Source organism: Chiloscyllium punctatum, chromosome 7 (genome assembly GCF_047496795.1).
Source record: "Chiloscyllium punctatum isolate Juve2018m chromosome 7, sChiPun1.3, whole genome shotgun sequence".
NCBI lineage: Eukaryota > Metazoa > Chordata > Chondrichthyes > Orectolobiformes > Hemiscylliidae > Chiloscyllium > Chiloscyllium punctatum.
This window is the reverse complement of record NC_092745.1, coordinates 47,657,783-47,673,992: the sequence shown is the minus strand read 5'-3', so window position 1 is coordinate 47,673,992 and position 16,210 is coordinate 47,657,783. Positions and strand designations below refer to the sequence as shown.

At 41.1% G+C, this 16,210-nt stretch overlaps 1 protein-coding gene across 1 annotated transcript in view; it reads left to right on the top strand.

Annotated features, from left to right (window-relative positions):
* astn1 (astrotactin 1) overlaps positions 1-16,210 on the top strand; it is a 2,276,897-nt gene that overhangs the window by 1,226,637 nt on the left and 1,034,050 nt on the right. The window contains exon 10 of the mRNA XM_072573509.1: positions 5,144-5,281. Within this exon, the coding sequence (XP_072429610.1) occupies positions 5,144-5,281 (138 nt within the window). The remainder of the gene's footprint in view (positions 1-5,143; positions 5,282-16,210) is intronic.

Sequence of the window (16,210 nt, the reverse complement as noted above, 5' to 3'; positions counted from 1 at the left end):
AATTGGTTGAAGCACATAGTCATAGAGATGTACAGCACAGAAACGGACCCTTCGGTCCAACTCGTCCATGCTGACCAGATATCCTAACCCAATCGAGATCCATTTGCCAACACCTGGCCCATATCCCTCTCAACCCTTCATGCTGTGTTCACTGCTGTTCCATGGTGCAAGTGTTGCACTGATATAGCAACACGTCCACCCTCTTGTCTGATCACTGCTCACAATCCTAACAAGTTGCCAGGCTTTGTGTCATCACTAAGAGACCAGGCAAGGCACATGTTTTGTGATCCTCCAGGTTCTGAATGAGGCATGAAAGTGCAGTAAGGCAAGCCAATGCTATGAGTGTCCAAGTGAGTGAGTGCTAAGATTTTAAAGAAATACCTTGATCCAATGCATGAGGTGGATTCTTGTCCCTTTGAGCAAAACATCCAGGCCATGTACCCCAAAGTGCAGCATTGAAGTGGAGTAGCGTGTTCTGAGTGAGTCAGAAATGTGCCGTGAGGATGTGCTGAGGCTGATGCATGTCTGATGCCAACGTTCGTGCTCACCTCAGATCCAAGTCCATGAGCAGGTATGCTGCTGACTGAAAGCAAGGGAAGAGGGAAAGCAAAACAAAAACAGAAAAGAAAACTAAACAGGAGCAGAAACTGTAGAGCTAAATGTTGAGTTTGGGTGGCTATAAAGTGCCTAATTGAGGGATGAAGCACTGTTCTTCAGTAGGCAAGGACAGAGCAATGTGGAGCATTGAAATGACAGACCACCAGAAGTTCATGTTCTGGAATATAGGCCTAATGAATAGTGGTCTGCATTTCCCAATCTGAGGTTGGTTTCTGCACCCCACCCCCTCCAATAGAGAGGAGATCACATTGTGAGCAACATCAAGTTAGATTGAAAGAAATGCACGTAAATTGTTGGGTCACCTGGGAGGTGTGTTTGGGGTCTTGGATGTTGAAGAGAGCGGGGCAGATCTTACATTTTCTGCATTCTCACTCTGGGAAGGTTCTGTGGGAAGAGAAACAGATATTGGGGCTGCTGCATTTAATGACACTTCCCCATTAGATAAATGTAGGAACCCAATGTGTTATTTCAAAATATTTTCAGGCACCAGTCAGGAATGTGTTTGAGTTAGTGAAGCTTCTTAAAAGATTTCTGTTGGCGATCATAGAGTTTGACAGCAGCATGAATGAGCTAAGAGTCAATGCAGATGCTGGAGGTTAAAACTTGACCTGGTTAGGATGTAAGGAAAGCTTTCAGAAAATGATGAAGCGCCATTAATTCAGTACTCGGGTGACTACCTACTCAGGTCTCATAAGCATCTTCCAAAGTAACCCGGGGAGATTGATGGAAGGCTTAACAATGGACAACAGTGAGATACAGGTTATTAGCAAGAGGCAACTGACTGATTCCAGCTTGAACAAATGAAATAGGCAGATTGACGGCACTGCTGATTCAGCAGATTGGCCCAGGAATGAAGGTTGTCAAGGATGTCCTGAGTTTGCTGTACAATATCAAAAAGGTTGACAGAAACACATTCAGTCAAGAGACTCTGTACTTAAAAAAAAAGCTTAATTGAATGAAATCTTCCATAATTAATTTTCTTTGATGTCTTAGAAAGATTTTTGGGTCATACTGTGGCTTTAGGGCTTCAATTTGGTAATTTGTTGACAATAAAGCGAATGAAGGAACTAGATTCTGATGGTAAGTATTTGGAGATTGATGACACAATGAAAATAAAGCAGAAATAAGACCAGATATCCCATTAGGGCATATGTCATATCTAACTTAAGTCAGTTAGTGTTGAATATCAATGTCTTGTTTCAAGATAAAAGTACACACAAAGGTAACCTAGATTTTTAAACTATCCGAAAACATTTAGTAATGTTGTGATTATTTTGGATATGGTGAGCATTGAATTTTTAAATTCGATTACTTACAGTGTGGAAACAGGCCCTTCGGCCCAACAAGTCCACACACTGCCCCGCCGAAGCGCAACCCACCCATACCCCTACATCTACCCCTTACCTAACACTATGGGCAATTTAGCGTGGCCAATTCACCTGATTGAAATGACTGACAGTCCAGGATTCTTAAACTGTCCTGACGGTATCTTGTTATTTTTCTGTTTGTTTTTGATTGTGAACTGACATGATAAAAAGGCTGACTTAAAAACAAATATTACACTTTTTGAAGGCGAGTTAACTGACATTCAATGTTTGATGAGTGAGAGCCAAGGGTTGTGGATGAACGGAGATTCAGCTGGCAACAGGCAGCTGATTGGGTCTGGTGTGTGCTTACCAGTTATTGGTGACGAAGGCCTTGTGTATGCCAACAAATATGTGATTGGCTCCCAGGTAGCTGACCAGCTTGAGGATGTGAATGCTTGGGTCAGAAGCATTGGATCTCCAGAAAGGAAGGAGCAATCTTTCTCTTTTTGGTAGGAACCACCTCAAGCCTGAAGAAAGCCAGTTCATTTCACCACATCAGTTGCTGTAAGCTCTGGTTTTTAACTAACAACTTAAAAACTTCATAAGTGTGGATCACTTGTATCGAGAAGGAAACTTGAGGAATAGCAGGGCCTAACAAGACAAATGGGAAATCCTTTGAACCGTGTGGATAGGCACCATTGAAATGTCTTCCTATTCTTTCTATTTGCCCATGTTTTTCTTATCTATCTGTGTATAGGGGGAGTTTTCTAACTGTTTATATTGAAAGTTATGATTGTTTCTGTAATTGGAGCCTATTTATTTGACTTGTTAAGTATGAAAAACTTTTCTGTGCTTTCTGCGTCAAAAACAGCTAAGTTGGGGAATCTTGCATACTTTTATAAAATGTTTAACTTTTATAACGTCTCCAGGAATAACAGGGTTTGATTTGCAGCACGCTACCTCAGGATATCCTATCACAACAGAGAGCAGGATTGATCTCATCCACTGACAGTATAAATTAACTTTGCTTTGAATTCCATTTTCCATTTATTAACTCAAATAATTCCCATCAAGCTGTCTAACTAAAATTGGCATCACACTCTGAAATCACCAAGACCCTACTTAAAAACACTTACTACCGAGCACCTACAATGTGAATTCTGGTCACTGTGTACAATGCATGTATCTTTAGGATACCACATTTCATAGTTAGAATGTAATCTAGGTGACTGGGCTGAGGGGTGGCAAATGGAGTTCAATGCAGATAAATGTGAGGTGATTCACTTTGGGTAGAATAACATGAAGGCAGGATACTGGGTCAATGGAAACATTCTTGGTGGTGTGGATGTGCAGAGGGATCTTGGAGTCCATACACACAGATCCCTGAAAGTTGCCACCCAGGTTAATAGTGCTGTTAAGAAGGTATACAGTGTGTTAGGTTCTATTGGTAGAGGGATTAAGTTCCGGAGCCGTAAGGCAATGCTGCAATTGTTCAGAATGATAGTGCGACCGCCCTTGGAATATTGTGTACAGTTCTGTCACCCCATTACAGGAAGGATGTGGAAGCATTGGAAAAGATGCAGAGGAAATTTACCAGGATGTTGCCTGGTCTGGAGGGAAGGTTTTATGAAGAAAGACTGAGAGACTTGGGTCTGTTCTCATTGGAGAGAAGAAAATCAAGAGGGGATTTGATAGATGATCAGAAGATTAGATAGAGTGAACGTCTTTTTCCTAGGATGATGATGTCAGCTTCTATCAGGGGGCATTGCTCCTAGTTGAGGGGTGATAGATTTAAGACAGATGTCAGAGACAAGTTCTTTACTAGAGAATGGTAAGGGCTTGGAATGCCCTGCCTGCCAATGTAGTTAACTCAGCCACATTAGGGGGATTTAAACAATCCTTGGAAAAGCATATGGATGATGATGGATTAGTGTCGGGGGATGGGCTTAGATAAGCTCACGGGTAGGCTCAATATCGAGGGCCGAAAGGCCTGTTCTACACTGTATTGTTCTATGTTCTATGTATCACATGCCTCTCAGCTCCTAAAGTGGACAACATCAAGGTGACATGGTTGACATCCCTGTCCCTCAGAGATGCCATTAATTGAAAGCAGACAGTTCTCTATCATAGGTAGCACCATAGCAAGAAGAGTTGATTGCTGCAAGAGTTGATTGCAATCACAGTCCTGGAATTAACAATAGACCTAGACCAAAAGTGACTGAAGTCAGGTTGAGATCTTGGGTTGAGGGTGCAGAAAGGGGTGGGTCAATGGCTGGGGGAGAGCAGGATGCTCAGAAGTAAAGGAGAGTGTAGGATCTGATTGGGGCCCCTTCTTCCCAAAGCTTGGTCTCTGGTAAGCCAATGACAAAGGCTCCATGACTTCAACATTCAAACACCTCTGCTCCCGAACTCTGACAAATACAACTTTGTCTACATAAACCTGTGCTGGTAGAACACCTCAATATGATTCCTGTTCATCAACTGATGCTGGAAATCTCTATTGGAATTTCACACTAAGCCCCCGTGATAGCAGCTGTTCCATCAGGCATCATAAAACTGTATGGAGTGAGCCTGTCACTATAGACTACCTTCTGGAGTGGTGTACCTAATTAATGGCCACTCTGGGGCCGTCACCTGCTGATAGTGTTTCACCAATAGTGGAGGGTTCCCATGAAGGCCTAACTGTAGATTCAAAGGGATGAGTGGGAGGGGGAGTCCCTCCTGTTCGGACACCCCATACTTAACAGATTAGTGACCTCCATTAGCAGGAAAGGACCACCCCACCCTACTGGAACACCACCTCACAGACTGTGCCCCCCTGCCCCAGTCCCATGATCACCGCCCCTTCCAAACAACACACTGAGGCCTGGTCAGACTGCTCTTATTGAGGCTGCCTAAAGTATCTTCAAGTATGACCTCCAGCAACACCCAGCATTGCCTATCTCTCCCAGCCACTGACTGACCTAACACAATTGCAGGTAGCACATGGATGTTGAATTTCCATCTTAGGCAGTCAACTGGCTGACAGACTGTAAAATCGGACCATAGCTTCCAGGGCTCGTGGAAATGAGCATATCCTATGAAAGGTTTACCTGAATGCCCGGGCTGTTCCCCAAGTGTAAACCTTGACCTCTTATGTAACCACGATGTTTGCTCTACCTGCCATTCTCAGTTATCGTTGCAATTGCTAAGCACACATGTTTTCCTTTTTCTCACAGGTTCACCTACACACTTGGGGAAGGAATGTGGCTGCCTCTGAGTAAAAGCTTTGTCATTCCCCCAGCAGAACTTGCCATTAACCCATCAGCCAAATGCAAGACAGACATGACAGTGATGGAGGATGCAGTTGAAGTCAGGTAAGAGGCCACAGAGAGAAAGCATGGCCTACTAGCTCTCTTCCAACTTCTGTCATTCACCTCAATCTATTTTTTTCCTGAATTAGATATACTGGTGTAATAATACCTGAAGTCCCTTTGAACTCTTAAGTTTGTAGTATGAAAATGAATTGATACTTGAAACAGACATGAATTTCTTTAAGTATTACTGGGTGTGCATAATTACAATTTTGGCACAATTGTTTATGAAGTACCGTTCATAATCTTTTTCTTATCGTCCTTGAAGTGGCAAACTTGGCTCATTCCCTGCTTCTTTCACTCACGCAAGCGTATACCTCTCTTTTGCTAAACAGGATCATGAAACACCCTGTGCAGAAAATTACCAAATTAATCTGCTAAACTGTCAGATTTAAAGCAGCGCTAAGCAGTATGAGAACCTGCAATTACATTAGGGATAAGCTGTTAAATAGCACAGCAGACAGATCCCGAGATGTGAATGGGTCTGCGCACTGACTACTTACAGGATTTTTTGAAAAGGGATTATGATGGTCCATCAAGAATTTTACCTTTGCAAAGTGTAATGATAACCAAGAGCAGCTCTTTTCTAGACCCACGGATAGCCGTTTCTTTAAAACTTATTGTTTGTGAATCAGTAGTTCAAGATAGATCAGAAAGGCTATGTTCTGTCTGCGCATAGATCAAAGTCTCGCCAAAAGGCTTCCACCGTTATTTTTCAACTAGTTTTTAAAACAAAGACACCTTATCCTACTAAGATATTACACATAACTCCTTGACTTATTTGCTTGAATCCATTGTTTTCTTAAAATTAAACATAAACTTAAAATTTGCCGAAAGTAGAATCGTCCCGTTATAACTTTTATTGACCATATACTCTGTAGTAATGAGTACCATGTTGTAATGTAAAGCAGAATTGAGTATTATGTTTAAGTTTTAAAATGTCATAGTTCCTCAAGAATTCACAAACCGATAACAATATCTGACAATTCTTGAGTTTAGTTTCTTTATGCTCTTATTACAACTTAGATCAATTATTTTTGCGATAATATAAATGTAGATATAATGTATCCTGAAATAATGTTGCTCGTCTGAGAACTGCTTGTGGGGAGTGCAGTTCTACAAAGGACCTAATCTATAGTTAGTAATGATGACCAAGTTCCTTGAACAAACTGAAATTGTTAGTGTACAGTTACAACGAAGAGAGAAATTGAATTGGACAAGTTTGCCTTTCTGGGTGAGGCAGGGTGTTGATTTGGTAAGATTTATTACTGTCACAAGTATTGTATTGCGTGCTAACCAGACAAATCATACCTTCTATAAGTACATAGAACATTACAGCGCAGTACAGGCCCTTCGGATTCATACTAATCTGAAGCCCATCCCACCTACACTATTCCATGTACGTCCATTTGACTGTCCAATGACGACTTAAATGCACTTAAACTTGGCAAATCTACTACCGATGCAGGCAAGTAGCCTTACTACTTACTACCCTTACTAATCTCTGAGTAAAGAAACTACCTCTGACATCTGTCTTACACCTATCTCCCCTCACTTCAAAGTTGTGTCCCCTCATGTTTGCCGTCCCCATACTTGGAAAAAGACTCTCCTGTCCACCCTATCTAACCCTCTGATTATCTTGTATGTCTCTATTAAGTCACCTCTCAACCTTCTTCTCTCTAACAAGAACAGCCTCAAGGCCCTCAGCCTTTCCTCGTAAGACATTCCTACCATACCAGGCAACATCCTAGTAAATCTCCTCTGCACCCTTTCCAAAGCTTCCACATCTTTCTAATAATGCGGTGACCAGAACTGTACACACTACTCCAAGTGTGGCTGTACCAGAGCTTTGTACAGCTGCAGCATAACCTCCTGGTACGGAACTCAATCCCTCTATTAATAAAGGCCAAAACACTGTATGCCTTCTTAACAACCTTAAGTACATCAGGTTAATGGAACAGAATGCAGACTGTAGTGTTACTGCTACTGAGATGGTGCAGAGAGAGACCAATTTTAATATTTGAGAGGTTCATTCATAAGTCTGAGAGTAGTAAGGAAAGAAGATGTTCTTGAATCTCTTAGTATATATTTTCAAACTTTTCTATCTTCTGTCCAACGGAAGAAGGTGGAAGAAAGTATAGCCAGGGTGGGAGGGGTCTTTGATCACATGGGCTGCTTTCCCAAGGTAGCAGGAAGTGTCGACTGTGTCAATGGAAGGAAGGCTGGTTTTCATGAACTGGGCTGCGTTCATAATTCTCTGTAATTTTTTGATGTCTTGGGTAGACCAGTTACCATATCAAGCTGTGATGCATCTGAATAGGATGCCTTCTCTGGAGGGGTCTATGAAAATCGGGTCAGAATCATTGTAGGCATGCCGAATTTTCTTAACCTTCTGAGGAAGTAGAGGCACTGGTGTGCCTTCTTGACCGGAGCATCAATGTGGATGGGCCAGAATAGATTTACTCCTAGGAAGCTTTCAACCACCTCCACCTTAGCACTATTGATACAATCAGGGCTATGTCCTCCACTCTGTTTCCTGAAATTGATGACCAGCTCCTTCATTTTGCTGACATTGGAGGAGAGATTGTTGTCTTTACACCGTGCAACTAAGCTGTCTATCTCTTTCCTGTACTCTATCTCGTGGGCCATAGAGTCATAGAGAAGTACAGCACGGAAATAGACCCTTCAGTCCAACTCATCCATGCCGACCAGATATCCCAACCCAATCTAGTCCCACCTGCCAGCACCCGGCCCATATCCCTCCAAACCCTTCCTATTCATATACCCATCCAAATGGCGTTTAAATGTTGCAATTGTACCAGCCTCCACCACTTCCTCTGGCAGCTCATTCCATACACGTACCACCCTCTGCATAAAATAGTTGCCCCTTAGGTCTCTTTTATATCTTTCCCCTCACACCCTAAAGCTATGCCCTTTAGTTCTGGACTCGCCCACCTCAGGGAAAAGACTTTGTCTATTTATCCTATCCATGCTCCTCATGATTTTATAAACTTCTATGAGGTTACCCGTCAGCCCCCGACGCTCCAGGCAAAACAGCCCCAGTCTATTCAACTTCTTCCTATACCTCAAATCCACCAACCCTGGCAACATTCTTGTAAATCTTTTCTGAATCCTTTCAAGTTTCATAACATCTTTCCGATAGGAAGGAGACTAGAATTACCCGCAATATTGCAAAAGTAGCCTAACCAATGTCCTGTACCGCCGCAACATGACCTCCCAACTCTTTACTCAATACTCTGACCAATAATGGAAAGCATACCAAATGCCTTCTTCACTATCCTATCCACCTGCAAGTCATTGTTACAATAGTCAAACAAGGCAAGGCAACCCACTGTAATATGCACCAAAAGAGCAGACTTATGAGAAAGTCTATCATATCATTTGCCGAGCAATTTCTTTCTTCAGGCACAGGGAAAAGGCTTTCCTTAACTATGTGTTAATCCTAACACAACCTTGTCCTGTGCTTGTTTATTGTTCTCATCATTGACATCACGCCGGTTTAGTGGAAAGCTACCTCATAGCACTCTGCACCCGGGTTCAATTCCACCCTCAGGCGTCAGTCTGTGTAGAATTTGCACATCCTCCCCATGTCTGCCTGGTTATTCTCCCACAGTCCAAGAATGTGCAGGTTAGGTGTTTGGCCACACTAAGATTACCTATAGTGTCCAGGGATGTGCAGGCTAGATGGGTTAGCCATGAGAAATTCAGGATTTCAGGGAAAGGTTGGAGGGGTGGGTCTGGTTGGGATGGTCTTCGGAGGGTCGGTGTGGATTCAATGGGCTGAATGGCCTGCTTCCACACTGTAGGGATTCTATGAAATCACAACGTCAAGGAGAGGGGCACGAACTGTAAATAAAAGGTGGATTTTTCCATCTTTCTTTTTGAAAGTTGAGCATTGAGAAGTACATCTAAGGAAATAAGACTAGTGATGAACAGCCTCAATATTAATCTGCAGTCGAGCACAGTTTCATGCTGGAAAATAGTAAAAATGAATTATATTTTGATTATGTTTCACCAACTTCTAAAGATTTGTGCATTCTCATAATAATGTGACGAGTGATAAGGCTGCAGTTAGCTCTAAGCTTCATTTTTTTCGTTTTTCTTCTTTTCTTTAATACTAATTTTCTTTCACAAATCCGTCTGTGATACTCCCAGAAGTCAGGAATCAGTCAAAAGTATTGTATATTTTGTCTGAAAAAATCTTTATGGTCTTTCCAGAGGAAAAAAAAGTCCCTCATAGGACCATGTTCTTCCAGTGGCAAAATCTCTTTATAGATTCATAGATACATACAGCGTAGAAAAGGCCCTTTGACCCATGAAGTCCAAACCAACATTGCTATTACTAAAAGTGTGCTAATCCCAATTTCCTGCACTTGTCCCATATCCTTGAATGTTATTAATGAAACTACTATGAAATGAGAATTTAGCAATTGGAGATCAAAAGGAGTCTATGTGAAAACACAATGTTTCCATAGAAACATACATTTTCTGCAGCATTAATTTCTGTTGCTCTTTTTCCCATGTTTGGAAACTGAGTTCCAGTTTAGATCCTGGCTAGCTCTCCTTACTCCAATCTACTTCGCTCAAAAGTCTTGAAGTTTGCTGTTGCTGTGGCAAGTAAATACATAAAGGTTTCTGGTGCAATCGGTTTGATCTGAAGTCTAATTCTAGCACACGTTTTTGCTGAGCTTTCGACCTGCATTATTTGGCTGAGAACACTGAACTTTATCTGATATTTAAAATCCTCAGCACAAGCCTTGATGAAAAGAGCTATCATCTGGTGGAAATAATACTTTAGCTGGATCTGCAAAAAAAAAATGAATAAATCACAACGTGCATTGGAATGAAGTATAAAAGATGATTACATGGAAGAAGTTGTGTTTTCCTTTTTGTTGGAAGTCATGAATACGTTGCATATTTTTAAGAAAGATATTCATTGGAAGTATTGGGTGAGGTAGTCTGTCTGACTTTCAATGATGCAGAGGTATACTAAGCATTAGAAATGGGATTTTTATAACAATAAATTACATGTTGAGCGATAGAGACGACTGTGTTTTGATGTTGACGCTGAGGTCTTAATAATTAATTGTGTGGTAATTGTCCAACATGTTTGCTGTTTTGTGCCAAAGGATCCTCAGCCTCAAGGTGTGACGCTAAGTGAAATTATCCTGATATGCTAGCTAGCAGGTCGTAGGCAAAATCTGTGCTGCTCCAGCCACATTCACTGCAACTGTAAAACAAGCAGTTGGAAATTGCAATGCACTGTCTCACTTGCTCTACTCTCCCTTAGAATCTGTGTGATGTACCTCTTGGAGTGAAGAAGGCACACATATTTTCATTTGCTCCTGCTCAGTAAGTGCATCTACCTGTCCATATAGTCTCTCACGTGTTGGTTGCTCAGTGACTTGCTTATTCAGAAAATAGGAAAATAGATAACCAGCAGTTAGCAAGGTTTTAATTTCTGCTATTTTGAAAGGATGCGATCTGGCGTCCATTTTCAGATGCCCAGAAGGTAAAAGATTTGATGACTGATAATATTATTTAAATAAAACTGGAGTGCTTTCCAGATAACAGAATGTTATTTACAAGGAAACAGGGTGCAAGCACTTTCCCAGCATTGACCTTCTGATTTGACATTGTATGATGATTAATAGCACATAAACGCCACTTCTATCATGCATTTAATTAAAAAGTGGGAGAAATAGAAGATGGTTCTAAGTTAATAACACAGTGTCATAATGACATTGCTTGTGAGAATTTGAAGTACTTTATCATGGTTTCCATTAGACCATTGCCACTTTAAAGCAAAAAAAAAAGGTTTGCCAATACGTGATTATCCTATTGGTATAAGATTCTGACTCAATTGTCCTCATCATAGAGGGAATTCTGACAGGTATCAGGTGCTGCAGTTTGAATGAGTTGAGTCAGCTACTTAAGGAGGATCTACCTGACTGCAGGCAGTTTTGTCGATCACACCAAGAAGCTAGAAAAAGGCACAAAGCTGAATTGAGTAAGCAGAACCATAGCAGATGCAATTCTGTGGAGGAATGCAAGATCATTTATGATCATCATCTGCACAGATCATGAAAAGCTGATATATAGGTACATGCTAACAATCACAAATGTTGACTTCTTTGTCAATGGGGTTGCAATAGGAAAGTGAGCAAGCGATGCTTCAATCACACACAATTTGTTAGATCTTACATGGAATGTTGCGTTTAGTTTAAGACACCAAACAAGATGGATTTCATCCTGATGATATGGTAGCTTATGTTTGGAGCGTAGGCTGCATGTAATTGATATGTATTAGAGACCAGAATTATTTATTACCGAAGGGGAGACCCATTGTTTTTGGGTTAAATCTTTGTTAGAGCTATCCAATTAGATCCCACTCTCCTGTTCTTTTATTTGTCCATGTTTTCCCTGCAGTTATTTATCAAATCCTTTTAGAAAGTAGCAAATTAATTGGCTTCCGCAACAGAACAGCAGTCCTTTGTAGATTCTAATAACTGACTACATTACAAAAATGTATCCCATGTTCCCAGATATATTTCCAATTGTCTTAAATCTATGTTCTTTAGTTAGTCACACGGCATTGAAATAGACTCTTCGGTCCAACTTATTCATGTTCCCAAACTAACCTAGTTCCAAATATCTGCACTTGGCCCAAATCCCTCCAAATCTTTCCTATCCATGTATTTACCTAAATTTCTTTTAAACGTTGTAACTGTACCTGCATCCACCACTTCCCTTGGCAGTTCATTCCACACATTAACCACTCTCTGTGTAAAAATATTGCCCCTCATGTCCTTTTTAAATCATTCTCCTCTCATTTTCAAAATATGGCCCCCAGTTTGAACTACCCCACCTTGGGGAAAAGACCTTTGTGATTTCCCTTCTCTGTGCCCCTTGTGATTTTATAAACCTCTATAAATTCACCCCTCAACTTCCTACACTCTCATTAAAAAAGTCCCAACCTGTCCAGTCTATTTTGATAACTCAAACCCTCCAATACCGGTAACATCTGAGTAAATGTTTTCTGAACCCTTACCAGTTTAATAATATCCTTCGTATAGCAGGGCAATCAGAACTGCACAGAGTACTCTGGAAAAGGCCTCACCAATGTCGTCTCCAACCTCAACATGACTTCCCAACTCCTAAAGGTCTGAGCACTGAAGGCAAGAGTGCTAAATTCCTCCTTAACCACCCTGTCAATCTCTGAAGCAAATTTCGAAGAATTATGTACCTGAACCCCAAGGTGTCTCTGTTCTACAATACTGCCCCAGGGCCCTACCATTAATTGCACAACTCCTGACTTTGTTCGGTTTATCAAAATGCAGTATGTCACATTTATCCAAATTAAACTCCATTTGCCATTCCTCAGCACATTGACCCAATTGCTAGATCTCTTTATAATATTAAATTACCTTCTTAACTGTCCACTACGCCACCAATTTTAGTGTCATCCGCAAACTTATGGATCGCTTATATAAATGAATAATAAATCATGTATACAAGTGACAAACAAAAGTGGGCCCACTATTGATACCTTTGGAACACTGCTGGTCACAGGCCTCTAGTCTGAGACACAGCTGTCAGTCACCACTGTTCTGTCCCCTACCATGAAGTCAATTTTGTATCCAATTGGCAAGGTCACCATTGAATCCAATGTGATTGAATCATATTAATTAGTCTACCATGCAGACCTTGTCAACAGCTTTACTAAAGTCCAAGTAAACACTGTCTACTACTCTCTTCCTCAATCATTTTGATTACGTTCTCAAAAAACTTCAATCAAGTTTGTGAAAAATGAATTTTTCTCACACAAAACCATGCTGACTATTGTTAGTCATTCCTTGCATTCCAAATGCATGTAAATTCTGTCTTTCAGAATCACCTCGAACAAATTGCCCATGACCGATGTGAGACACTCAGTCCATAGTTCCCAGGTGACTCCTTACAATCTTTCTTAAATAAAGGCACAGCATTTGCCAACCTCCAGTCCTCTGGCACCTCACCTTTGGTTCTGGATGATACAAGTATTTCTACTAGGGGTTCTGCAGTTTCTTCCTGAAATTCCCACAACATTCTAGGATATACTTGATCAGGTCCTGGAGATTTATCCACCTTTATGTTTTCTAAGACCTCCAGCACTTCCCCCTCTGTAATGTGAACTGTTTTCCAAGCATCAATATTTGCTTCCCTATGTTCTCCAGCCTCTATTTCTTTCTCCACAGTAAAAGCTGATGTCATTGACCAACTTTACTCCGATGAATAAAATTATCAATGCAAAGTGAATTTGAATAGTTTTACCAAATCTCCTCTTAACCTTCCCTCATCTTATAAAAATAATACAACTTCTCCACACTCTCTCCATAATTGAAGTCCCCGATTATGGTATAATTTCTTGTAACCTTTGGAAGACCTTATCATCATTTTAAAGTGTGGTGCCCAATGTTGAGTACAATACACTAGCTAACTCTGAGCCAGTGTTTTACTAAGCTTGAGCTTAACGTCCTTGCTTCCTCTATTCAATGTCCCCTTTCAGAAACTGGGAATCTATTTTTAAATAAGGCTTGCAGCTAGTCCTACCACGTATAAAGACTTCTGTTCACATACCTTGAGATCCTAACCTCTCTGTAAAATTGTACTATTAGTTCATATTGCAACTCCCAATATTTTTTCTGACCAAAATCTATCACTTCTCATTTCTTTCGCATTAAATTTCATCTGCCATAAGTTTTGTCCATCTCAACAGACTACACCTGTCCTGTTGAAGCATACTCTCCACCTCATCCTCTCAAATCTGCCTGCCTCTGATACATCTGTCCATGGATAAGAGCCATCACTGCCTTGTCCATGTGAAGGCAAAGTCCCATCTTCATATTGAGAAGATCCTCCATCATGTTGCATGGCACTACAACTGTACCAAATGGGACAGACTTCAACCAGATCTAGCAACTCAAGGCTGGATATTTCTGAGGTGCTGTGGGTCATCATCAACAGCAGAATTGTACTCCAATGCAATCTGATGGCCCAGCATATCCCTCCCTCTAGGTAAAAACAATGACTGCAGAATCTGGAAACCAGATTCCGGAATAGAATGGTGCTGGAAAAGCACAGCAGTTCAGGCAGCATCCGAGGAGCAGGAAAATCGACGTTTCGGGCAAAAGCCCCTCATCAGGAATAGAGGCAGAGTGCCTGAAGGGTGGAGAGATGTTTATATCCCTCCCTCTACCAGTGCCATCAAGCCAGTTGTGAAGAATGGTCAGATCAGAGATAAAAGGTTAGCTCTGTTTGTCTCACAACAGATGCTACCAGACTTGCTGGGTTTCTTGAACACTTCCTGTTTTTGTTTCAGATTTCTCGGTCAAATGTTTTGCTTTTAGTTAAGCCCGAGGATCAACCTTGGTTCAGTGAAGAATGCAGAAGGGCATGCCGGAAGCAGCGCCAGTCATACCTACAAACTGAGGTGTCAACCTGGTAAAGCAGCAGAAATAACAAGTGATAGAGCTGAGTGATCCCATAACCAATGAATCAGATCTAAGTTCTGGGGGATATCCAGTCGTGAATGGTGGTGGACAATTAAACAGCTCACCGGAGGAAGAGGCTCCACAAATAACCCAATCTTCAGTGGGGAGACAGCAATCAGTGTAAAAGATAAGGCTGAAGCATTCACAACAATCTTTAGCCACAAGTGGTTGATCCATCTTATCCTCCTCCACCTGGTCCCCAGCACCACAGAAGCCAGTCTTCTGTCAATTCTATTCATTCCATGTGATTTTAGGGAATAGGTTGGAGGCACTGGATACTGAAAAAGCTACAGGCCCTGACAACCTTCTGGGAAGAGTACTGTCAGCTGCATGTTGAGGTTTGTGACATTGTAATGCTGAAATTCGGTGTAGGCCAATGCTATTTGTGAAAAGCACACACCCAGGAAATTCCCTAATAGAATCTTAACAAAAGCAACTCAGCATCATCAACAGGTAATTACTCAAAATATTGGCCACTACTCCACCATTACCTACCATCAACTCTCAAAACATTTAGACACATATCAGGTAAATGTGCATATGACATGAAAAGAAGCTTAACATCACTTTGTTATAACAAGTAGGAGTTAAAATTAACCAACAGTTAAGTGTAGTTTACCTGCTTATGGTGTTAGCAACAACGCCAAACAGGAGCAGAATTAATATTCTACCTTGCCTATGATTGCTAGCTCATTAACGTAAGGGTAATTAATTATGTTTCAATCACAAGCCCTTGTCAGAAAAAAACATTTCAAGACCAGTTGAACTCTAGGTAAAGCTCAGCGGATGAAAGCGTCCATGATAATAAAGTCTGTTAAACACGTCTGAAGTATATCTATCAGAATGTGCTATTGTGTAAAGATGGTTTAATATTAAAATGTAGTATTTAGCTTGCTTTGACAAGTATTATGTCAAAAACCTCAGTGAAGTGTGGTATCAGTTTAATTTAGATTTCAGTTTAATCTGTTGACCAGTTTGTTATCAAGAAATGAGTTGCAGCAAAAAGCTCTGCTCTAAGCATCAGCTCATTCTCTGAACATACTGTGTTGGTTATCATTTTCAGCCTAATGATTTCCAAGGGGAGGTGATGGCCTAGTGGTATTATCACTGGAATCCCATCATGGGATGGAATTTGAATTCAGTAAAAATCAGGAATTCAGAATCTAATGATGACCATGAAACCATTGTCAATTGTTGGAAAAACTAATCTCCTTTAGGGGAGGAAATTGCCATCTGGACTATATGGAATTGTAGGCAATGCTGCCAGGGCCAACATTTGTTGCCTCCTTCCCTCATTGTGACTTGCTCAGCTATTTCAGAGGGCAGTTAAGAGTCAACCGCATTGCTGTGGTCTGGAGTCACATGTAGGCCGGATCAA